Raw genomic sequence first — 25,216 nt, 5'->3', positions numbered from 1 at the left:
TGTTAGTTTGATTTTAAGATCCTCTTATTGGTCTATAAAACCTTAAATGGTCTTGCACCATTTAACCATAACCCCAACCAGTTAGAATCACACTGTAGCTTTTTGACCAGGTAGATTTTATTATTGATAAAAGGCCAGCTATAAACCAAACCACACAGGCTTTGAATGACTGTGTGAGTTGTTAGTGCAGAGTAATCGAACAAAAACAGTGAGGACAAGTCTTCTGACAGCACTGTATTGGGGAAAGTCTCAGATGAGGTATGAAGAACATGAAAGTCTTAACATTTGCCACCCTTAAACTTTCCAAAGGTTGAACTGAAAACAAGAGACAAAGTATCTCTTAATGGGAAAGAGAGGCACACTGCACTCCACAAGGGGAAATCCTCCAACCCTACATCTGAGAGCATCTTTTACCCATAACAACTCTGAGCTTAAAAAACTGTCCCCAGTGGAACATAGTTGAATAAACAAAACATTACAAAAACAGAAACGGAAAGATAGCATCTGCAAATTATTCTATATAAAGACACATAACAAAAATGTTATCCTACAAGGTTTTCCAACAGTTCACAGTATTTTGACTTGTTTTTTATTATTTCAGCTATTATAGCCTACATATTTCTCAGAAACTTGTCACTTGCCCATGTTAAACCGCATCACATCATCTGGATATATAAAACACATGAAAAAAAAACTTCAGTTATTATATATGCATTAAGTAAAGTTAAATAATGGTTTAACAAGGAAGTTGAATTGAACTGTTGAAGGTATTCAACAATAGGGTTACACGGAAAGCAAATTGTTTGAGCAAAATTATCTTACACAATCTTGGATGCACACTGTAGTATACATCAAAGCATATTGGAAAGTACTGCATGTTTCTCCTTATAAAATAGAAGCTTTTGAATTGAATTAAAATTAGGTAGTAAAATGTGGAAGATGGTACAAACTAATACGCCTTTTGCATCATCCACAGAATATTCACAACAGAACAAATGACAGTCAAATATTGACCATACTTCATATTTTGAATATGACTGGTTGAATACGGATACTGTAAACTAATAGCTTTTCTGATGTAATTTCTAAATTAAAAGGAACCAAATAGGTGAAACATATCTAATGACTCTGAAATGACTCATATGATGATCTGACCTATAATTCACAGAACTGGTGGAGAGAATCATGTCAATGACTCAGTTTCATATCAAGGCTCCACTGGATTCAGTTTGACCAGAGAGGAGCGACTGCTATCGCCACTTTCCTCAACTGGCCTCCGACACACTGACTCCTGTGCTGGAGATAAACATGAAAATAAGAATAAAAACATAATCACATAGATGCAAATGATCACACAGTGGATGCACAATCAATATTCAAATGCCTTGCCATATGTGGAGCATGTGTGGTGCTGGACTGTGCATAAAGTACACAATCATCTCATCAAAATCCCATGAAGTAGGAACAAAATTTCTGTTTTCTACAAAAATAGCAAATTTTCATATGCACAGTAACATTGAGGTTTTCACTAGTATTGATGTCTTTCACTACAGCATGGTCAAGTAGATGTGAGAAAAAAGAGTGATGGGTTGTATCACTTTACTTTTCAGTTATAATACTGTGACATACCCTTTACTGCTGGCTTCTTGCAGCTCTGGATGCAAGGAATGATGTTCAGTTTACAGGTCACCATAGTCAGTATTAGCAGTCCAACAATCCCAAATGCAAGAAGGAGAGACACTTCTGAGGAAGAGAAACAAGCAAAAGGGTTATTTAATGTCATTTGAGGTTCTCTCATAAAGGTTTGCTGCCGATGAAAGTCTGATTTCAGATTATTTACCGTTGTTGTTGGGTGTGTTTGGGGTGAAAGGTCGCCCTGTGTCCTCTGTGGGGACTACAAGGCCTGGAATAAAGGCGGTGGGTCGATGCTGAGGTAATTCCTGGGTTTGGGTCTTTACATCTGGAGCACGGGACATGTAGTGTGTACTGAGAGAGGCACTTTTAGTTGTCGGGGATGCAGCGTCAGGAGTCGTCCTGCTCAACTCATCGCTACAGACGACATCTGAGATCTTGGTGCCATTATACTTCACACCTGATTTACATCTATGGTAGAGGACAGAGGATAAAGCTGTTAACAGGGGGAACATTGCTTTAGAAAAGGGTTGCTGATGCTCTGGTGTATCCAATGTATATTGAAGATTTACAAACTTTATGTATGTGTAGTGTCATAATACACTACAGTATACTGGACATACTCTTTCCATTTCCTACAGGACAAGTCGATATTGTTGCTGAAAAATCCATCTTCACATTTATGACATTCTGATGAGCGGCCTGGGAAAACATAAATTATACAGAATGATAATTACTCTAATTACTTAAAAGGAATTTGTACATCAATCAGTCATATTGCATGCAGTGTGTGATCCATTGCTGTACCTGTGTTTTGCAATCCAGACCCCTTGTCACATTTGCAAGAGGCAGGATCGTTCTCCCAATTCACAAATCCTGGACGGCATCGACATTTAGTATCTCTAATTTTACTGCAGGTCGATTCAACCTCACTCCCCGTCTCTACAACAAAGAATATCATTCTCACTCAGTACATGCATTTGGAAAACTGTCACATTATATTGGTATGATTTCAATATTAGTGAAATTCACTTAGATCTTAAGTTTGTTGTCATTTAATTGAATTTAGTTGATAACATAAAACATGTTCCAAGTTGATGCAAAGCTCTGGCTCTATCAATAGGTTCAACAATGAGATGTCTCAAATTATTGTATAGTGTGTGAAATAACATGTAACTGGTATCAAGCACTGGTCACATTATTGTTTATTGAGTAATACTTGATACCAAAGCTGTAAAACTTACCTTCATCACACTGTGTGCATGCGAGGCATTCCTGGGAATCATTTTCTACAGGCTGGTACTGGTCATCAGGGCAAGGTTCACACATTCTCCATTTGGTACGAGATACCCTCTGACCTTGAATTTATTTACAGTGTCAAAGGAAACAATGTACTTCAATTGCATTTATGAATGAAGCACATGAAGCAGCAGTAGTACTACAGTGTAATACAAGAAACTCATACTTTACCTTCTGGGCATTTGATATTATCTCCCAAAACACGTAAAGGTTCAGAAAAGGTGAAAGCACATATGAGCGTCAGGAGGATTTTGCGTTTGAGCAGAACCATAGTCAGTATTTCAGCGGTGAGAAGTGCAGCAGAGCACTTCTGTCACGCACCGCAGGCAGTGAGACAAAGAAAACCACTGCAGAGTAGTACAGTACTCATATAAGGTCAGCGACCCGTGTGACGAATGCCTACGTATGTTTTGAGGCAAAGGGAATCAATTTACATCAATCCTTTTATCTAGTCATATCTCTCGCCTCTATTCACACCCACCGTTAACTTTGAATCTCAACTGAAAACCATTTGTCATCTTCAGCTTTTAAACTACTAACAACTTCATAACTCAAACTTCAAGTGTGTTACTTTGTGCTCTGATTACAAACTAATGTTATATTATATTATACATTATTATATTATATGTAAGTAATATTTACTTACAATCTAGTCCACAAGCTAGCATTTTGAATCTGAAGCTATGCATTATAAAAAAAAAATCTGAAAATTAAATGATCAATAGATCTGATGCATAGAAGCAATTCAATATAAGATATTTTAGCAGCAGGTTCCCAAAATATCTCAAATCAAGTTTCAAAAACTCCCTACTCTTGCAGCCTCATTATTTGTGATTTCTCCTCTCATATGTGAATGCAATAATCCATACAAAATCTATCTATCTATCTATCTATCTATATACATATATATATATACACTGTATATTTCATTGGTATGACAATTATAGGGGAAAAACTAGCAACTGTATTTTTTATTTGTTATGTTGTTATGTCATAAAAGAGTGCTTTACATTTTCTAAATTAATTATAAATTGTATTTAACATTGTATTATGTTGTTACATAAACAATTTAAACATTTAAACATTTAAACATTTACTCTTAAAATCAGTTGTAAAATTGTGTAGTTTGTGTAATTTTATCTTGAAATTTAAAACTTCAATTAAAATAAATAATATGCTTTCTCATTTGCATAACCGCCCTTCATGACATTTTGTTAGAAAAAAAAGAAATGTTTGCGTCACATCCTTTCACAAAGAAAAACAGTCCATGAGTTCATTGTGGGTTTGTCTAAGATATTATCGTGGCTTCTGCCTTTTACCAAAATGAGGTAGGATGAATGTTCTGTGCCACTTTCTCACAAGCACCTCCACATCTGGCATAACTGATTATCCATAGTTCAAAAAGACCTTAAACTGACAAATGCTTGAGCTAAAGAGTGTTCCTGAAATGTGATCATATATTTGGAAATTTAGTTTTTGGCTTCTTTTGACTGATGATCATGGACATATTTTTCAGTTGCACATTATTCAGCAGCGCAACACCAAAACTGTCATTCTGATGCAATGCGGTTACCATCTGTGCAGCAAGTGCACAAGACATAAGTGTGCAAGTGTCATCTTCCCATCAAAAATGCTTCAGCTATTTCAGCAGATTTATTATCCTTAATTTAGGCTTACACATAGGGAGAGGGATAGTTCATGAAAAATGTTGGATTCCATGCATAACCTTGCTCCATGGCCGTCATTAATATTTAATCTTTTTTAGTGTTTCAGGACCTGGGCAGGGACAATGACTGATGGGAAAATAGCAAAGAAATCTGCGGTTTTATGTAACGGAAACTATGCAGTTTTATGTTGTTTTGCCGGTAAGAAGATGAAATAGTACCTTTGCATATATGGGCTAAAACAGCAGATGGAAACAACCACATATACTTGATTAATCTGCAAGATACAACCACACAAATGCTAGATAGTTTCGTGCAAAGGATGTTGAAAATACTCCTCCGCTCAAGTCTACCAGCTGGCTGTTGTTTAGAGAAATCATTAAAACCTGACAATAAGAACATGTGGCAAAATAGAAATTCATAATTACTTAGGATAAAATCTACCTTAAAAGTCTTCATAGGTTATTCCCAAGACCAGTTGGTTGTTGTTAATGTTAAATTGCAACATTAATATGAATATGAACCAATTTAGCGAGCTAACCCTAATTGTAACCCTGGATCTGCAGTGTATGGCAATGTTTTGACACAGTGATGCAGGCTTACAGGGACAAAGCCTGGTTTATAACTGTCACCACTGTAATGAAATGAAGCTCATTTAGTTGCCAAAGCTCAAAGTAATATTCTAAGTTTGTCTGCAGTTCATTGTCAGTGGAGGGTCCAGGGTTTGTCTCTTTATGACATTATAGAGGGCATTAGTCAGGGCATTATTTCTCTGGTTTATAACTGTGGGGAAGAGTAGTTCATTTTCACAGATATTGTTTAACTGCCTGAGATCATCCTGTTGTTTCTTTTTACTCCCCAGATGAAGCTTCACATGCCATGCCAGCACCCAACAGGTTTCAAAGCATTTCAAGACAGCGACACTTAGGAAACGATACTAGTTATGTAGTAGTAGTAGTGACACTGCTTGGCACATTTCCTTCCTTTGTTGCAGTTAAAACTTGGGGCATTTCCTTTGTAGCAACAATCCATCTAAAATAGACACCACATGTGCTATTCCTATGATCTTAGACATGAAGTCTAAGCTCAAAGCTTGAAAGCCAAGACTCTGATCTGTGATGTCATTTGACATCTTTTTAGGAGGACATTTTTAGGAGATGTTCCATTGCCAACGCATAGGAAACCAATTCTGTGGACGCTGGGACAGCACCCGGGGTGATGTCCCAGCGTCGTATATTTTCTGGTTCAGAGCTATAAGTAAAGTAATGAAACAAAGCTCAGTTAGTTAGATGTAAAATTTCAAATGAAAAGCCTACAAGTCCACAAGCTTCAGATACACTGTTATTGTATGGCTCAGTTTTGAGAGTTTTGCTCTGAAGCTTTGTGAGAGAATTACAGCCCTATTGATTGAATGCCATCATCAACAAATGGCTCATCATAGGACAAAGGTAATCACTCAGGCATTTTATTTATATTTATAAAATGGATAGTTTGGCTCCTCAGTTCACACTCAAGCCATTGTAAAATATCCAATAAATGGATATCTGTGACTGCATAACACTTGACTTTATATTATAAAAAAGATAGTTCTGGTCATCAGGTCTGTTTGACTGAGATGTTTGAAGTGTTGTAAAATAAACAATAAAGTCACACCTGTGACCACAAAGCAGTTACTTTAAGTATCAATGCGCTACCAAAAGCCACCACTCATACAGATAGTTATTTGTCACTTAAAATATATTGTTTTGCACAAGATAATCTTTTAATTATTATCATTTAATTATTATCAATTAAAATTCAAAGATTTGTGTTCTTTCTACCGCTGCTTTATAGGCAATTAATAACATTTCTTAGCTATTCCAAAACACAAAATAATTTGCAGGAGATAGTGAGAGAAGGTTTTTCATTGCTTTGGCTGTAAGGAGTAGAGTTTTTCTGCTTGCCAGTAGGCAAGCGTCTACATCTCGACCCCTCTTCATCTGCTGAAGTTGCTAAGTGACTTAATAGGTTTTTGTTGGACTACATGTGTCTGAAATGCCTGTGATAGTAACCTAAACTGGCCAACTGATGGCCCTCATTTAAGATCACTATTAAGATACAACATTGTGTGCCAAACACCATTGTGAAAAGACATAACATACCAATGGACACACAGATTAATATGATGGACATAAGATCATGGATTATACAACATGTGATCAGCAAAAAAACTGTCTTTAACACAATAATCCACCACATTTTCATATAAATAAATGTGCATTTTGCTACTCTCTATCACTGATATTACACAATAGCGATCGTACCCAGTTCATAAAAGCTTTTATCCTACATTTGCTGTTCTGAACATTCAGTGTTGGTATAGGTTATTCCTGGGAAAAAGCCTCTGCACACAGGAAGTGATGCATTTTATGTTTCTGGCAGCAGCAACAGCAGTTTGTTTGGAATAAACAGAAGAGGAACTCAGTAGTTAGCATAACCAGCAATGGCCATGTTGGCTGATCAGACAAAGAAAAGAAACTAAGCTTCAACCACAGAAAATCCAAGGGAAAAGACGTTACAGTACTGTCTACACTGTCTGTGCAAACACGCCACAGGAATGACTTCTTATCACCAACGATGCCGCCAAAGTTTTAGTTTTAGTTAGGTGTATGTGAACGTGCAGCTGCCATTATATTCCCTCAGTGTTGTCACTGAATCCACCTAATAGAAAAAATTATATGAGGAACTTGTGGATTATCAAAAATTAAAACAACCAACAACCAATGTACAGAACTTACTGTGGGCCTAGCTTATCAAATGCAACATCATGAAATGAGCTGGCCCTCATCCCACAAAGGCTTAATTAGCCTAACTCCTAACTTGACAAAATAATACTTAAAGAAAGCCTTAAAGAGTGGGATGAGATATCTTGAGGAAAAGATGATGCCTCAGTCTGTTTGGGTGTTGTTTAGTTAATTAGTCACATGTGTGGGTACAGCAGAGACAACAGGCTATACTGAGCAAAGAAAGAAGAGCATAGTCTGAGACAAAGAGGTAGAAGAAATAGTAGGGTGATCTAAAGCAGAACTATGACTGGATACTTATGATAAGTGTTATCTCTAAGGAGGAAACAATAACAAGGAAAGTATTGTGTGCCATCCAGTTCCAACTGGTACCTGTAGAGCTTGAGACAGCACCTTCAACAGCATCTTTGAGTCAGTAGTTTTCCATTCAGGCAGACATGCAGCTAATCAGTCTGAATAACACTCTGTAACATTCCTCTACAAATACAAACTGCAAGTAAAACATTAAGAAAAGGACACAGAAATATAAACAAAATGTTTTGAATAACATAGACTACTCAACCATTCTCACCTAATATGAACCGTTATTAAAATATTAATTTACAATGAAGACTGACCCACGCAACTTCTCAAGCACACATTATCACACATCCACACTCCTTTTATTAAACTTATTTGCAATACATTTCAATTACAATGTAATAAATGAGAATATCAATACATTTTATTATTCTCTCTGCCCAACCTATTAATCTCATCTCCAGAGTAGTCATGATGTTATCCAAGAATTAAATGACTTAATTGTCACATCTTTCTACTCCAAACCCAAGCATGTAGGTAAACTAGTTTTCACTTGTTAGTTACAAAGTTACTGAAGGGCTGGAGGTGTTTTGTTTTTTTCAAGTATCAGTAGCTTTTAAAGGATCCACTAGATGGCGGTAACACAACATTGGATCCCAGTGTTGTTAAAACTGAAAGAGGAAGAAGAAAGCACTCACGACTGCAAATTCTGTAATCCGACATGTCGAAAACAGCCTGAAATGCGGCATTAGCGGTGGTAGTTGATGTTAGTTGTTGATAAAACGAGAAACTGTCACATCAGACCTCTACCTAGTAAGTGTAAAGCAGTCAATGTGTTCAGGCGGAAAATTAGTTTCTCTTTGATGATTTTTTTCACTGAAATAGATCTTTATATTGGGCCAAAACCAAATACAAGGCACATTAGCTTTTCTTCAGTGAAAGAAGGAACTACACTAACGACATTCTATTACAGCGGATTCGTCAAGTGATCCTGCCCCAAAAAAGCGATGCTGGTGACCGTATTCTGCGCGCCGAGGGATCGCCCAGAAACCACTTTCGCCCTCGATGTGTCTCCAGAGCTCGAACTAAGAGACTTTGTAGCACTTTGTGAACTAGAATCCGGAATCCCAGCAGGGGAAATTCAAGTAAGGCTAGCATGAAGTAGCTAGATGGTGACTAGCTGCAGCGAGAGAGCTAGCTAGCTTGCTTGCTAGCATGAATCGGACTTTTGCTGTTTTGACGATTGGGGGTGTTGCAAAACTTCAGTCAACAACAGACAGATTTACCGATGTATGCTTCTGACGTTCAATAACGTTAGTTGGCTTAATGGGTGGGTGACGTGGGTTAGCTAACGTCAAACCCACAGCAAATTAACCTAGCTAACAGTAGTCAATATTACACTGTATGTGGATAACGTCAGATATACTAGCAGATTGGGAACTAGCTGAGTTACGTGGCTGATACACGCCATGGTGCTTTAAACCACCAAAGGGTCAATTTCCGGTCTAGTAGATGGCGTTAAGGTATCTGTTACCTTACCTTGCGTTACTATAGCTGTTTCAACCAGGTAGACTACTGGATTGGTTAGCCAGTCAAAATATGGCTGACCGGTTCACTTACTCTAAAGATGATGCTTGCAAGAGCAAGAGTTGCCTAACTGCAGCCCTTGATTTTATCAAATAGTTGATCAGGCTTATGTATGCTTAGTGTATCCAGTCTTATGGCATATGTAATTTTATGTGATGTTCTATAATTTTCTCTATCCAGATCTCATATGTAGAGCAGCCGCTAAAAGACCCCACTCGTGCCTTGGGGACCTATGGTGTGAAGGATGGAGATGTGGTGGTTCTCAGACAGGCAGACAGAAGGCCGCCACCAGCTCAACCACCCTTCCCAGGTAAAGCATGTGTTTGTCTGAATTACATGAAATCTATTGATATGAGTCTGTTATATAGTTTATTTGATATCAAGTTCCATCTGAGATGGCAATTATATTGAAGGTGCATGTGCACCTGCTGTGGTGATTAATGCATCAGTCTAATCAATAAGCATACACCTCTACAGAGTTCTTCCTAAGTTTTACATATACAACATGCTAACATCTCATCCTTTCTCCTCTTTGCTGCTTAGGTCTGCCCCATATTGACTTTCGTTCCATCGCAGTCCCAGGCTCCGGTCCTTCAACCAGTCAGCAAGCTGCCCCAAGGCAGCAGCGTCCGGCCCCGCAGCAGCAACAGCAGCAATGTGCCGCACCACCACCTACGCCATTGGCCTTTCGTGGCACCGGCTCCTCTCCACAGGGGCTGGATGACCCTGCCTTACTGCAGCAGATGCTGTTATCCAATCCACATGAGCTGTCACTCCTCAAGGAGCGCAACCCACCACTCGCTGAGGCCCTGCTGAGTGGAGACTTAGGTGAATACAAGAGTAATTGATGTTCACATGACACCATTAACTGTTAATGTTGAAGGTCCTGTGCTTTCAATCAGATGTGGATCGGTTATGCAGAGTATGACTGTTTCCTTAGAGCGTTTCACCAAAGTGTTGGTGGAGCAACAGCAAGATCGGGCGCGGCGGGAGCAAGAACGGATCAGACTCCTGACTGCTGACCCATTTGATTTGGACGCCCAGGCAAAGATTGAGGAGGACATCAGGTACAGTCTAGACTTGTGGAGCCATTAAACTCAGTAAACACCACTATGACATTGCGCTGTTGGAATTTGCCGACCAGGCGTGAATATACATAATGAAATACGTAATGCCACAGCCTCAGATTCACTAGCCCATCTGTTTTTTCAGAGCAGTAACAACAGCATTAAAATATCCTAGTATCTGTTGCATAGCCAATTTGTTCCCCGGGGCACATAACACAATTGTGAATGTGACAGTACCATTTGGAAGTAAATCAGAATACAAAGATGGGAAAGCAGCTTGTTCACCAGTTAGGCAGCATGTTTTGATTGTTTAAAGTAAAAAAGATTTTTGTAAAGTCAAGATTCTTACTATTGGATTTGTGCATATTCCAGGCAGCACAATGTGGAAGAAAATATGACCATTGCAATGGAGGAGGCCCCAGAAAGCTTTGGACAGGTGGTTATGCTCTACATCAACTGCAAAGTCAATGGGCATCCTGTGAAAGCTTTTGTTGACTCAGGTAATGAGCAGAAAATCCTGTTCCGCTGTGCAAAAGCATGAATTTATGGTGCCATGAGCTGTCAAACTGGTGGTGCTAAAATGTTTGTGTGCTGCGTGGCGGTTAGTGTTGAAGCTCAACAGTTCACTGATATTATCAGCCAATAATGGCCTGCCACAGATGTATGGGTACCTGATTATTATTATACTCTGATGATAATGCACTGATAAAATAAGTACAATGCGTGGGTACAGTCACATATGGGTGATTTTACATTTACCTTTTGAAGGAATGTGCTTTTAACTTCTATTTGGGCTAAGACTGGGATTTATTTGGGCTAAGACTTTTACACTGAGTCACAATTTTTATGCTCAAATAGCCCTCAATCATCCTGTTGTCGTCATTTTGGGGCTTTCAGAATATATACAGGTTCTGTTCTCATCGTTCTGTTCATAAAATGGGTGAAATAATGTAAGTCGAAATGACATATGACAAAGTTATTACATATATTAGTACGTGACTGAAACAGCCATGGTATGGATGTTGCGTTATCCTCACTTCACAAGGCCAAGAAATGCTGGAATGCTAAATATGGCTGGTGTTTTTTGTTTTTGTTTCATTTTGTTTTGTTGTTTTTCATTGCAGCCTCAAAACCCATCAAAATCCACCTCAACAAACACAGAAATGCATAATGGAGGAACCCCCAAAAGCAAAAACAGTCAATATTAGCTTCGGATGTAGTTAAAGTCAATAATTTTACAACCCTATTCATTTTCGCGTCAGACTGAAAGGGAGTGGGATCCGGAATCCCTTATTTGGGCTGAAAAATGATGTCATGCTTGAGAGGACAATGTAATCTATTGTCTCAAAGCAACATTTTCATGTTTATATTTGGGAAAAGGATTTTCCTCTCCAGCGTTGGACCTGTCCATTCTTTTCCACTCTGCTTGTCACTATGTTTTTCCAAAGATGGTCTGTGTAAGGTTTTTCTTTCTTTTCCATCTTAACTTTCGTTTTGGTCACATGGGTGCATGCTGCACATTCAAAGGCTGTGATTAGTCAGGCATAATGGATATGCTTGATATAACACGCCAGGACTTTCAGGGGAATTTAAAACATGTGCGTTGTAAATGCCCTTTCAGTTTTATTTTGTTTTGTTTGTTTTGTTTTTCCCCCACCCAGCCCAGCTATAAACCATCTCTGCTGCACCCTGACCTGAGGAAAATTATATTATATATATTATTATATTATATTGGCAATATGGAACATTTCATTTCACCTTTTGAAAATAGTCAAGTTGTTCATATAAGATGCAGAAAGTGCAATAAAATCATTTAGTGCAGTCCTACCAATTTGTACCATTTGAATGATATTCGCCCTCTTCATTGCACAGACCATGTTTGATTTTTGTCAGGATTAAACATTCCATGTGAATGTGATGTTATTTTCTCCTGTCTCACCCTCTGTTTCCCTGTACCTCCTCCTTGACCCGTGGTTTCAGGAGCCCAGATGACAATAATGAGCCAGGCGTGTGCTGAGCGCTGTAACATCATGCGTCTGGTGGACCGACGCTGGGCAGGGATCGCCAAGGGAGTGGGCACCCAAAAGATCATCGGCAGAGTTCATTTGGGTGGGTGTCATGTTTTTCAACATTGCTGAGCAACGCTGTTCCAGGGCACAAGTCCAAACATATTCACAGAAAAAAACATCAACTGCATCCACGCTCATGTCTGCATGATATTTTAGTGTAGCTTAAATTGTGGTGCTTCCTGTTACACTCATCTAGCTCAGGTCCAGATAGAGGGGGACTTCCTGCCTTGTTCTTTCTCCATCTTGGAGGACCAGCCGATGGACATGCTGCTTGGACTGGATATGCTGAAGAGACACCAGGTGTGAGCCCCTTTCATCCCATCCCATCCCAGTGTGCATTACGGAGTTGCATTATATATCAGAAAAGTTCTCATAAAAAGCTCTGGACACATTATTTGTCTCATATTTCTCGCAGTGTTCCATTGACCTGAAGAAGAGCGTGCTGCTAATCGGCACCACAGGCACTGAAACCCGCTTCCTGCCGGAGGCGGAGCTACCAGAGTGCGCCCGGCTGGCGTACGGGGCAGAGGGGCGTGAAGATGCCCGTCCAGACGAGATAGCTGACAGAGAACTGGCAGAGGCGCTTCAGAGATCCATACAGGAAAGCGGTAAGGAGTGTTCTCTTATTTCTGCTCATTAGCCTGTTTTTCCATTCGACATTTTTCAGCTCAACGAGAAACTACATTTGCATGTGCCACTTTAAGCTTCTTACTCTCAATCCCCGTTTATGCAGTCATCTGAATTTTCAGTCACATGATCACTTCATGTCATCACCTCAGCAAATCAAAAATGCTTTAGAATTACATGAGGTCATGAAATTGAGACCTTGCCACCGGCCAAATATAAGTAAATATCATAGAAGATGAAGAGATCTCTGTTGAGATTAAGGTTTTTAGGTAGACTTGAATTAATTCTGGTGTTTTAATTAATACAATTAGTCATCTTTATTTTTTTCTCTAACTGTTAGGCAATTTGATCAAATGTCTTACTGAAATGAGCCAAATTTATCTTCCTGAGGTTTGATGACAGGTGATTACGCTGTGACTTCTCCGTCAGGTCATAGGTCATAGCAGTTCTCTCGGCTGACACTTTTCACTTTTGTGTGAAAAGGGTGATAGTTTGGTGCATGCTCTGTGTGTGACTGCTAACTTTCTCCGTCCCTTTGCATGATGTGTGTGGTGTGTGCCCTAACTCTGAGCAGGACAGCACTGATGCATTTGGAGACAGCTGGAGAGGGCCCTACCAACCAGGTACTGCTACTCAGTCAAGTGCCAACTCCATCGCTATTTACTTTTTATTTTGCTTTGATATTTTGTTGCTGATCTGTTAATTGATGCTACTATTTTATTTTTATTTACTCGTTTATTTATTGAAAGAAAATATTAAGAATTGGTAAAAAAAAAATAATTAAAAATAGCTGAAGTATAAAACCATATATGCAGAAGATAATTAATCATTGTACAAGAGTTTCAAAAGTAGAGAATACAATTCATTTATCAGTGTCTCAGTATTTCAGTTTCATTTCAGAAGCTGTCAAGGACACTGAAATGCACATTTCCAAAGTAATGGTCCCTAACAGGTTTCCGATAAACTCCAACTGCTGCCTAATTCTCAAATGCATTTTCTCTTACAATAGACACTGCAGATGGACAAACTACCTCACCAAAATCCCCACCATTCCCATTGCCCAGACCCTTAGACCAAATGTCCTCATGCTCCTCCCCTTCCCAAAGCCCTTCCTCTGGCCATCCCCAGAATCAGACCCTGGATCGCTCTCAGTCTGCCCCAGCCACCCTGCAGCAGGCCTCAACACCAGGGCAGTGCCAAGGCCATCCTGGCTTCCAGGAGCTTCCTGGGCCTTCATCCCAAATAGAGGACGCTTCTTCTGCACCCCATCAGGTCCACCCTCACCCTCACCCTCTCTCTGCCCCTAGCAGCTCCACCTTGCCCCCTGTACCTAGTCCCTCACCAGAAGGCCTCCCTGAACGCTCCCCTCCTGCAGTCAAGACCATGAGTGGCATTCCAGCCCTAGGAGATCCAGAGGGTGAGGTACTTCTTAGAGCCACAGAGGTGGATGCTGAATCAGACGGGGTGGTGAACAGCTCCATGCTCCCCCATCCAGAGGAACTTTCCCCCATTCAACCCATGGAGCAGGAGGTGGATGGATCCGGCGCAGCTGATGCCACGGAGTCCTGTCTAAGTGCTCCTGGCCAGCCGAGCCAGGAAGATGAAGAAAGATCCAAACATCCACATCAACTCCTATCCAATCCACCGTCTCTGAGCCTGGGTTCTTGTCCTACTGATTCTGCTGCACCAGGGAACGTCTGTGGGATCCCTGATCCCGACTCTGCTGAAATGGAGTTCCCCGCCGCCTCCCAGAGCGCGGTGCCGTCTGAGAGGGACCAGCCCGAGGGAGAGCGCTGCTCCAGCTCTGACAGCGTCCCCTCGCTGGCAGCCGCTCTGCTGGAGCTTCACGAGCTGCTGGTATCCAACAGCCGTGCTCAGTCTCACGACCGCAGCACCTCCTGCTCCCCCTCGCAGCCGTTCAGACAGGACGCAGATGGGCTGGATGACAACCCCGTCCCCGAGCCCCGCACCCTGACACCCGAAAACACCCAGCCTACCCCCTCTACTGCCATTACAGCCGGTGCAGAACCAAGTGATGCCAAAGCCAACCATGCTGCTGTATCTGATGAGGGACCATCTAAGTGTCTTGTGCCTGACCTCTCTGGCCAGGATGAGAATCTGGGCAGAGATATGGCAGAGACTGTGGAGGGACAAGGACCACCGCAGTGTCCAGAAGGCTCCTGGGAGAGGAGGGCAGACAGATGTGGGCAAGATGAAGCCAGTATTGTCAGCATTTCTGGGCCTGAGCCAGTGGGTCCTTCTGCTCTTGCAGGGGACCTGGAGTTCAGGGAGCCCCCTGAGGGGCAGCAAGGGAGAGGGGTTGCAGATGGAAGAGCCTCTGGCACCGACACCCCAGACACTCTCGGCCTTCAGACTGAGCACACTCTTCTGAGCCCTTTGTCGATGGCCGTGGGCTCACCCGAGGAGGTGTCTAGCACCTCATCTCCCTCTGCCCCTCTTCTCGCTCAGGCTCCCCAGCCTTCATCTCCGGCCCCTCTGCTCTCTGCCCCGCATCCCTTTATAGAACAATTTCCAGCTGAGCACATCCAGAGAATCCAGGCAGCAGGGTTTTCTGCCAGGGAGGCTGCAGAGGCACTGGAACAAGCCCATGGAATTGTGGAGCTAGCGCTGCTGGCACTACTAGCCCGCAATATCACTGTGCCCACCTAGACTCTCATTACCAATCATGTGAGTCCCCAGCCTCCCAACTCAGCATCTGTCTTATTTATACCTTAATCTTGTTATTGATACAGATGTCTCAATCCCTTCTCAGCAGGGAGCAAGCATATCACAGGGAAATGCTGTCTCTTGGTTTATCAAAGAGACCACCCAAGAACAAACAAGACAACTGGTATTAGTTTCCTGGATATAGCAGATATGTGAGGTGTGTTTGCATGCAGATGTTTTGGGTGCCCGCCCATTTCATGGGTTTTTAAAAATTTGGTCTGGTAGATTAATTTTGTTATTGTTTTGTCCCTCCACCCCGTCATATTATTGATCGCCCCATGTATGATTGATTCTCGATACATTTAACACTTATAATTTCCCCTTTGATATCTCGCAGACCTGAGTAAAGGTACTTATTATTGTGTAGAGTACAAGTCATGGAGAGTAAATAAAACAATGTTGGAGTGGAAGTTGTAGCCACAACTCCTCCCCAGACCAGAATAACCCTCTGTCTGGTAAGCTTTAGATCATTCAGCACAAATATGGAAATTCGAAGATAAGTACTTTGCTGATAAATAAAGCTAATTCATTTTTATGTTGATTCCATGGTTGATTTTAATCCCCTCAATCTGCAAACTAAAAGAAATGGATTAAGAAAAATGACATTGTGGAAACTGCTGCAGTTTAGAAGGGTTGATGGTCACTTTCATTTTCTGATGGTGTCAAGAAATTGCCATTTCTCCAGATTGGTCCAGTGAAAATTGTGTGACAAGCAGAGCTGGAACCCCTGTATTCAGTGCTGTCATTACACAAAACATCTAGTCAGCCAAAAATGTGTTATGAAATATGATCATAGATGGCATTTTTCCAGTTCAATGTGTATTACAGATGGGTATCTTCTCTACTGTATGTATCATCCTCCTCATCTTTTGAAAGCTTTGCAATGTATAGATTACAAAGCTATTAGTAGCTTCTGTTCAGATGAAATTCTACTTTTATTTTGTGTCAAATCTTCATGTTGATACCTTAAGCACCCATATCCATTTTGTAATATCTGTTAAAATATACCCCTTTCCAGCTGTCAAAACATTTTGTCCTTAAATCATATTCATTTTTTTAATTGCATTATATGGGTCATACCAACAATGTTCAGGCAGATTGAATTATTTACTTTTTTCTTGTACGAAATTTTAAATTGCAAATAAAGTGAAACTAGTCTTTGTATTCATTGTGTATGATTATTTAGTCGGTGTTTCCTATAAATGAATGCAGGCAGTTGTGATTAAGGCAATATTTTAATAATATATCCATTTTGTTCTCTCGTACTCTTCCTTCATTCTCTAAATATTGTATTATTTAGCTGGAGAAAGTAAAGGAGCTGCAGTTAAGATGTCTTCTATGCGTGCTGCATAAAATCGACTGATACCTTGATTAATGTGAGCCAGTGTTGCTGCAGTTGACGGGTAGAAGTGTGAGTGGTGGTTTCTCAAGATGCACACCTGCAGCTAGTTTATGTGATTGCAGCTTGGTAAGGAGTGTTACATGCTCAGACTGCATCCAACTGAGATCATTTAATTTGGGTGATTCTGAGGCAAATTAAGGATTCTGCAGAAGATCGGGGAAAAGCATCCATAACTGCACATCATCAGATTATCAGAATGAATTGTTGACAGTCTCTATGGCGGATTTGTGTGACAGTGTCGTCCCTGTGCCAGGTGAGGGCATGATGGCTCAGTTTGATTGCAGAGGAGATGAGAACAGCCGCAGTGTGAGCAGTAACTTTATCACCAATACATATCCCTGCTTTGGAAATGGCCTCCCTGTGAATAATTTATCACAAACGCCAGCTGTTACAACATCAGAGCAACTTCCTTCAGGAGCTGCTCCTCAGGAAACCAACAGTACAACCAAGAGTAGCACTGGAAGCCTTGATGATGAACGTGATGAAACTCTGAACCAGCTTGAGGGTTTCAGGTATTCTGGTGTCTCTTAGGTTTCTCATGGACCTAGAAGTGCGACTGGGAGAGAGTGTGTTAATATCTCAGGTTGGAGACATCGTGCTGCAGCATTGCCCCGTGTTCCGAGCTCTCTATGTGCCATATGTGACCAACATGATGTACCAGGAGGCCCTCGTCAACCAGCTGCTGTAAGTCTGTTCTGCACTCCATATCACTTCAACTTTCATCAGCCATATTCACTCTATCTCTTCCTCTCTTCTTTCTCTCCTCTTCCTCTTTCCAGGCAGCAGAACAAAGGGTTTTTGTTCTTGCTCAAGACACTTGAGAGTGACCCGGTGTGTCAAAGACAGAGCCTCAAGTCGTTCCTTGTCCTTCCATTCCAGAGAATTACTCGTCTTAAACTCATAACAGAGGTAGGCGTCTGATGGGATTTGGAATATAGTGCACCTGGATATAGATTAGTAACTTGAGATGTGATGTGTTGTTTCAAAAGTCCACTAAGGCTCCGATTGGGTTTACTTTGATTTCAGAGCATCCTGAGACTGACTGAGCCAGACTCGGATTCGATTTCAAATCTCGAAAAAGCCATAGAAGCCATTCATGAGGTAACTGTCCATTACACAGGAGTTGATTTGTGTTTTGGTTGGCACACTCCTGTCAAATCTGAAGTGACCTTTTTTTTTTAATAAATTGGAAGTAATTACTCGCCCCAGTGACTTGTGAACAAGGGATTGAGCAAGTGATTAGGGGGGGGGGGGAGACATGTCTGTTGAGCTCTTGGGCTGAACAAATAAATATGAATTGCCTCTACTGAACTCGTTCAAAAAGCCAACTTAAAAATCCAACTTTATCACTGATGTTTTGCTCTGACCAGATAGTGACGGAGTGCGATAAGGGGGTCCGGAAAATGAAACAAATTGAGGAGCTGGTGTGCCTGGAAATGCTGCTGGATTTTGGGAAAATTAAGGTCTCAAACTTTTTTTTTTATATCAGGCTAGTGATAATGATTCAAAATATCTAACGCAAGAAATGTAAGATTTGTTACATAAGGCTTCATTAGTGGAGCTTAAAACAGTACACACCTATCACAACATAACTAGACTGTCTCACTTCTGTCATGTAGCCTACAGATGGCAGTAAAGTCTAACAGAATCCCTCTCTCCTCCTCCATCCAGTCTCTTCCTCTGGTTGTAAGTGGGCGTTTTCTGGTGCACCAGGGGCCCTTGAGACAGCTGACTGTGGAGGGAAACCACAACTCCAGAACTTCATTCGTCAACGTCTACCTCCACCTCTTCAACGACCTTTTGATCATCTCCTCGAAAAAGTATTCCACATCCTCTCATTACTGCCATGTGTCCAAACACTTACATTACCCTGGGAACATACTGAACTGTACTTACTTTGTCATGTGTTGCTGTACTATCCTTATACTCACCCGCGCTTCTGTCTTTCTCTGTGCATCTGTCAGGGAGCAGCGTTTCAGAGTGATGGATCACGCTGTGTTCCCCACACATGTGCACACTGAGCAGGTGAAGACCGAGGTCCTGGGTCTGCCCTCCGATTCCTTCCTGCTGCGTCTCTCTCGGAATCACACCGGACAACCGACTGCCTCCATACTTGCCGCACACACAAGGTAAGAGTTGACATCTATCATCTTCTATGAATCCTTATTAAATAACACATTTCCTTTTTTGCAGCCAGTCATGCATCAGTAAAGAGATGTAATTCATGTCCACTTCTTGCATACAGGTCAGATAAAGAGGCATGGGTGAAGGTGCTGTCATCTAAACATTGATGGGGACATGATGACTCCGATCTCCATTTCTAGTTTCAAACTTGGCTCGTTTTTAACTTTCATGTGTTAATATTGTAGACTGAAATGTGTTTTGTTAATTGAAATACTAAGTTAATGTTCAATCTGTACACTGAAAAATTTCTATTCACTTGACTGCACTTTTTTCCTTTTTATTGAAAGGCACTACAACACATCACACGACACCAGACACAATTGGTAGACACTTGAAACACTAAATTGTCACAATTAGCAAATGCACTGCAGGGAAGGGGATACTTTTTTTATTATTATTATTATTATTGCAAATAAACATTTTTATACTTTTATTAACATGTTGGCCTCTTTACCATAAAAAGAAAATTCTGGTTGAGAAAGACTGGAAGTGCCTTTTCTATACTGACAGTTCCTACATAAAAATGAAAGATCATTGACCATGTGACCAGATCAGCATGATGCAACAAAAATCATTTCACATCTTCATCTAATAATAGTAATCAGGTAACTTGGACAAATCAGCCCCTTTTACTGATCTAACGAGATGAGAGAGAATTTAAGACATTAATTTCAGAATAGTCACAACCAATCACTGGGAAGGCTGTGATTGTAGCATTGGATAAAATAATCCATCCATTTTCTTGCTACTTATCTGGATCAGTGTTGTGGTAGAAACAGGGCGAGCAGAGAAACCCAGATGTGCTTTTCCCCAGCAACTTCTTCACGTTCCTCCTGGGGATCCCAAGGCCTGCTGGGAGATGTAGTCCCTCCAAAGGGAGGCGCCCAGGTGCCTGATCCACCTCAACTGCCACCTAAAATAACAGTTCGGTCTATTAAATGAGAGTCCCTGTCTCTTGCTGTGAGCGGTGGCTGGCTGACCGGGCTGCAACACAGTCCTGGTGCCACAGGCGCTCTGCCAGGCAGTTGAGGAGGGGCGCGACGTCACCCAGCCCGTCGCTCACCTCTCCCCCCGTACGCAGCACCGGAAAGCTCCGCTCCTCCTGGAACTTGCTCACTTCTCTCTCCGTCACATCACTGTGCATGAAAAGGTCAAATCTGAATGAAATGTCAAGGACAAATTAGCATTTCAGTATTAATTTACAGTGAGCTCTAAAATTATTTGGGCTGTAATGAGCGTGTTTTGGCTCCATACTGTTCTTACTTTGGATGTGCAAGGACACGACTGAGGTTAAAGTGCAAACTACCTGCTTTGACTTGAGAGTATTTTCAGGCATATTGTGTGAACAGGTGAAGAAGCTGTTCAATAGCTCAAAGCCAAACTGATGGCTTGGTTACTCTTTACATGTTTTCATTCGCCCTACCAGAGGTGGAAAGTAAGTAAGTACATTTCTGTACTTCTGTACAATTTTGAGGTACTGGCACTTTAGTTGATTATTTCCATTTTGTGAGACTTTATACTTTTACTCCACTACATTTCAGAGGGAAATATTAAAGTGGGTCCAAAATACTCGCTGTCTGTTGCTTACTTGAGGTGGTTCTATGTCAAGTTTTCTGTTTTGAAGACATTTTTTATGAGATTTAGAAGAATCCTTCAAAGTGAAATAGTTTTTCATATAGGGATAATCATACACACACTAAAGTACACAAAAGGATACTTGGTGCCAACCACCAATTTCACAAGTCTGTCAGGCGGCCCAGACCACTTAGCAATCTGATTTGACAGATCATCAAATGATGTCCTGTCAGTGAAGGAGAACAGGAAGAGGATGGCGTCCACCTCCTCCTTACAGGACTGAAACAAGCAGGGAACAGCGATTTGACAAAAGATGTGATGGGCAATGGATTATAGCTATTCTAGCTATTATCTTGAAAAATACAAAATGTGGGTAGACAGTCCCTATCAAGTTTCTCATTAATTCATGAATCATTAAACTGTGGTGTTCTTTTCCAGCTTGTGTGAATGTATTATATTTCGTACATACTGGAAGCAAATGGTCAAATCTACGCAAGGCGTTCTCTCCACAGTCCCACAGCTGCAGGCGGAAGAAAAGCACTCGGCCACTTTCTCTCAGCTTCACTGGCCAATATACTACTGTCGTCTCAATACCTGGAAGAACAAAAAATAAATTGGAGTAGTGCTAGTGTCCACCTCATCAACCTTTGTATGGCAGTTTGATTGCATGCAAGACTAAAAAAAGGATTTGGAGAAGCTGCATGCCTTGTCACTGTCAGTGCAGAGTGTGGCCTTACCTGTAGTTTCATAGTGCATGTTGGGAATTTTCAGTCCTGCGAGACGTGCAGCGAGTGCAGTTTTCCCTACTCCACTCTTGCCAGAGATGAAGATCTTATAATGAACCGTGTCCACAGCTATATGAGGGGGCATCACTGGAGACTCCAACAGGCCTGTGACACAAGTTATAAATGGACCACCAGCATTTCAATTGGCAAAGTGCTGCTTAGTAGTAGCTACATAAATAGTGAAGTGAAATGTAAGTCAGATTGTACAAAATCATGTTGTGTCATGGATAAATTATCTATAAATGCAATCCCATATACACACTATTATTACATATAGTATAGGGCCCTGATGCCTTTGCACAGTGACATGCATGGTTTGATAAACTTCACATTCAAGTTTTACCCTAAAAACATTTCAAATATTCCTATTTTCCAAGAGACAAAATTATTGATCTGTGCTTTGAAAATGTTGACTTGTTTGACAGGAAAAGATTCATCAACAGTCAGACACTTGTGTGCATGGTCACCCTGTTTTGACAAGGTGTGATTGTGTTGAGTACCACTCTGTATAGATGTGAAAACGCAGATCAGTTTTAAATCAGACTACACCATTCATTTCTGTTATTCCTTAATACAGTTCATTCAATGTTTACGAATGCAACCAACTCTTTTCCATCACTGTTCTCTCTCACATCATTAAAATGTACAACATGGAGCTTCTCCACAGACAATAAATGAGACGCTGACTTTGTGGATTTATTTTGTAGTAGTTCCAAACTAGAAAATACACAGATATCAACAATCACCCTGGGTGCTGCAGTCACTTTTTGTGGTTAAATCTCTCATTGGACCTGCACATAGATGCAATATCACAGATTAGAGGAAAGGATAAAGTTGTCTGCTCTAGTTTATAAGGGGCAGCAGTGAAACTGTGTCATACTGAATTCCTTCCTTATTGAAATACATGTTTGAATACTGAAGTACACATGTAGCCTACACATGGTGAGAGTCTTATCATTTGTCTTAATAATGTAAGGTGCAGACCTGACTATGGACCTTTTTATAGTGAAAGGATGCTTATGATGAGAAAGAAAATGATACAGACTTAAACACAAACGCATGCTGTAAGTGTCATACCAAACTTTTTGCGTCTTTTCTTGTGTAGTATTTTGCTGAAGAAGTCTTTGCTGTCTGCACTGCGATGCCAGTCAGCTACTACGATCGATCCAGCAGGCGGGACTTGAGCCATCTTGAAGAGTAAGGTGGAGGCTACGAGTTGTCTTGTTAGACTAGACTAGCATCACTACTGAGGTCAGTTAGACAGAAAAACACCAAAAGACATTTCAGTCAACACCTCGGTGGCTCCTTGTACAAGTGTAAGCAGCTGAAGACTGAAGACTGAATAATTAATGTCGAACTACAGTAAAAAGCTTTTCTGACACTAAAGCGCTTTAACAATAATAACTCTGGTCGCCAGAATGTATTTTTAAACTAGGAAAATGTGATTAAATCATGGATTAAATGCAGCTACCTGGAAAAAACTTCCGTAAACTAAAACATCCCCTGACAACCAATCTGCGTCACTTCCGCTAGTATTCCTGTGGTGCCTTCAAATGCTCTGCGTAAGCTCCTATATCCGAGTTTCAAAGTCGTAAATACGACTTTTCGCTCATGTGCTCTTTGAACTGAAATAAATCGTAGACTATAGCAAAGTAGTTACAGCAGTTGGTTTATTGTATGAATCAAGCGGCACAGAGCAGCATCAAGCATGCAAATTATGTTTGATTAATGTATTAAACAAAGTTGTACATATTACTTTTACTATCAGTTGTTGACAAGGCTTCCTTGCTGTTTGCCGCCGCCGTTTTACCTCAAGATATGATGCACATACGCGTCACATCCCGGTAACCCAGGTATCATAGAAAGTTAAATTTTTCCCAGTAGTATCTGACACTTTGTTGGGTCGTCCACGTGCGCCCAAATCTTAATTTACATATTTCCGATAGTTAGTGAAGGAAACATTGGTTGGCTGCAGCCCCTTTGAACCGCTAGAGGCTGCTGAACTCCTGCGGTTAAGACTGTCTGGCTGGTGGTGAGATTGCATCTGAGACAGAACATTAAAGAAAGGAGAAATAAAAGAGAATGTTTGATTTATTTTAATTGAATGTTACATAGAGAGAGAACAGGGAGATGTTATCCTGCGAGCTCTGACAGTCAGCACCCCACTGCTCCCCATGGTCGAGCTCACAGACAGGGGATCCACATCCACTGGGAGCTGGCATTTGTGGGCAAATGTATTTGTGACTATGCCATCTTCTCCTAGCTGGCAAGGACAAAGGGTAAATAAAGTTAAAAAAGAAATAAGGCAGGCAAAAAGTATATCAGAAGGGAAGGTAATGTCTGCTTTTGGTAAAGTTACATCCAAAGTACAATCTGTTTCATTTACAGATAAGTAATATGTTTGATTCAACCCAGTAAAGTAACTTGATTACTTTCAGTTAATTCAATGAAATACTGTCAATATCTTAATCAACAATCCTGAGTAACCATTCTTCCAAGTTGTGTACAATAATCTATACATCTTATTTGTAAATAGCCTGAGATATGATTTCTCAGGCACCTCATCCAAAAGCAGTCTAACAACCTTTTCTTTCAAAAGCATCTGCATTTTTTCCCAGTAACCATAACAGATTACAGCTGCTATTTTCTGCACTACTCACCTTCTCAGCATGGACCTCTATGAGGTTGTTGGAGGATGTGATGATGACGTCCTCTGGAGAAAATTCACTCACATCCACTGTGAACTGGAATATATCTCCAATGCTCTGGATCGTCCCCGTAGGATAAGCATGGCCTGAAACATTTACACCTCTGTTACCTTATATATGACTGTGTGGCAGTCAATAAAATGCTAATCTACAGATTTGTGAACACTTAATTTCTAAAAAGTTTACAACCAAGGTTATATATATTCAAACAACTGAGCGTATCAATAATCCCTCAAATCTGTCTTTGCTCAGCTGACCTGTAAATTTGTGCTTTCTGCCATTCTGCTGAGATGGTGGTCCTAAATCCTCAGAGAAAATGCCTTTACTTTTCTCCATGCAGGCTTTTTGTCTTCCGGAGAAGGTAGACTTTCACTATCTACTGTATCTACTACTACTATTATTTATCCAAGAGAAGCCATTCTATTCTTTACGTCTCGGCACCAGTCCTCTCTCTCTTCTCTCTCTGTTGAAAGTGCCACCACATGCAAGTCTTTTATACTGGCAGCATACAGTATGAATCTTAGTCAGTGTGTGTGAGACAGGGTGCGGAAATGCTTCTATGAAAAGGAGTATGCTAAATTCATCAGGTGTGACTTTCCAAGAGCTGCCAGTCTCAACTTATCTTTAAGTCTCATTCAGAAGAAGGTCTATAAATATGACAATATTACACAATGAAGTACAAAATACTTTCAAGATGAAACTTGAATTAAATTTGGGTTTTTTAAAGCAGTGCCGTTTGTCAGTGGAGGCTGCACCCATAGGATTTGTCATGAAAATCACACTATGAGAATAATTAATCAGCAATGA

At 40.8% G+C, this 25,216-nt stretch overlaps 5 protein-coding genes and 1 long non-coding RNA gene across 7 annotated transcripts in view; 3 read left to right on the top strand and 3 right to left on the bottom strand.

Annotated features, from left to right (window-relative positions):
* The window catches only part of LOC139908569 (semaphorin-3F), a 287,062-nt gene that overhangs the window by 80,132 nt on the left and 181,714 nt on the right, over positions 1 to 25,216 (top strand). The window lies entirely within an intron of this gene.
* LOC139908531 (uncharacterized) lies at positions 111 to 3,249 on the bottom strand. Its single transcript, XM_071895256.2, has 7 exons — positions 3,103 to 3,249; positions 2,877 to 2,990; positions 2,440 to 2,574; positions 2,256 to 2,334; positions 1,841 to 2,103; positions 1,630 to 1,743; positions 111 to 1,296 (listed from the first exon to the last, which is right to left on the bottom strand). The coding sequence occupies exons 1-7, from the start codon at positions 3,200 to 3,202 to the stop codon at positions 1,208 to 1,210; spliced, it is 894 nt and encodes a 297-aa protein (XP_071751357.1). The 5' UTR covers positions 3,203 to 3,249; the 3' UTR covers positions 111 to 1,207.
* On the top strand, positions 8,392 to 16,901 carry ddi2 (DNA-damage inducible protein 2). Of its 2 annotated transcripts, XM_071895222.1 has the most exons (11): positions 8,392 to 8,491; positions 8,652 to 8,823; positions 9,446 to 9,575; positions 9,809 to 10,093; positions 10,206 to 10,332; positions 10,705 to 10,832; positions 12,313 to 12,441; positions 12,598 to 12,701; positions 12,817 to 13,009; positions 13,603 to 13,651; positions 14,038 to 14,136. In XM_071895222.1, the coding sequence occupies exons 2-10, from the start codon at positions 8,686 to 8,688 to the stop codon at positions 13,611 to 13,613; spliced, it is 1,245 nt and encodes a 414-aa protein (XP_071751323.1). In that variant the 5' UTR covers positions 8,392 to 8,491; positions 8,652 to 8,685; the 3' UTR covers positions 13,614 to 13,651; positions 14,038 to 14,136. The 2 variants fall into 2 exon arrangements, with proteins under 2 accessions (XP_071751323.1, XP_071751321.2); XM_071895220.2 differs by lacking the exons at positions 8,392 to 8,491; positions 8,652 to 8,823; positions 9,446 to 9,575; ... (3 more) ...; positions 12,313 to 12,441; positions 12,598 to 12,701 and having other exon boundaries at positions 12,928 to 13,009; positions 14,038 to 16,901.
* On the top strand, positions 17,374 to 19,497 carry LOC144539333 (rho guanine nucleotide exchange factor 19). The gene is made up of 8 exons (XM_078283444.1): positions 17,374 to 17,470; positions 17,706 to 17,841; positions 17,937 to 18,066; positions 18,184 to 18,258; positions 18,528 to 18,620; positions 18,829 to 18,977; positions 19,122 to 19,286; positions 19,403 to 19,497. The coding sequence occupies exons 1-8, from the start codon at positions 17,374 to 17,376 to the stop codon at positions 19,446 to 19,448; spliced, it is 891 nt and encodes a 296-aa protein (XP_078139570.1). The 3' UTR covers positions 19,449 to 19,497.
* cplane2 (ciliogenesis and planar polarity effector 2) lies at positions 19,583 to 23,139 on the bottom strand. Its single transcript, XM_071895248.2, has 5 exons — positions 22,779 to 23,139; positions 21,654 to 21,806; positions 21,386 to 21,510; positions 21,059 to 21,195; positions 19,583 to 20,498 (listed from the first exon to the last, which is right to left on the bottom strand). Exons 1-5 carry the CDS (start codon positions 22,888 to 22,890, stop codon positions 20,276 to 20,278), a joined length of 750 nt encoding a protein of 249 aa, XP_071751349.1. The 5' UTR covers positions 22,891 to 23,139; the 3' UTR covers positions 19,583 to 20,275.
* Positions 23,949 to 24,939, bottom strand: LOC139908530 (uncharacterized). Its single transcript, XR_013504889.1, has 3 exons — positions 24,667 to 24,939; positions 24,362 to 24,466; positions 23,949 to 23,964 (listed from the first exon to the last, which is right to left on the bottom strand). It is a non-coding gene; the product is annotated as an uncharacterized LOC139908530 (long non-coding RNA).

The sequence above is a fragment of the Centroberyx gerrardi genome, chromosome 5 (genome assembly GCF_048128805.1).
Source record: "Centroberyx gerrardi isolate f3 chromosome 5, fCenGer3.hap1.cur.20231027, whole genome shotgun sequence".
Classification (NCBI taxonomy): Eukaryota; Metazoa; Chordata; class Actinopteri; order Beryciformes; family Berycidae; genus Centroberyx; species Centroberyx gerrardi.
This window is presented reverse-complemented; position numbering and strand designations above follow the sequence as displayed.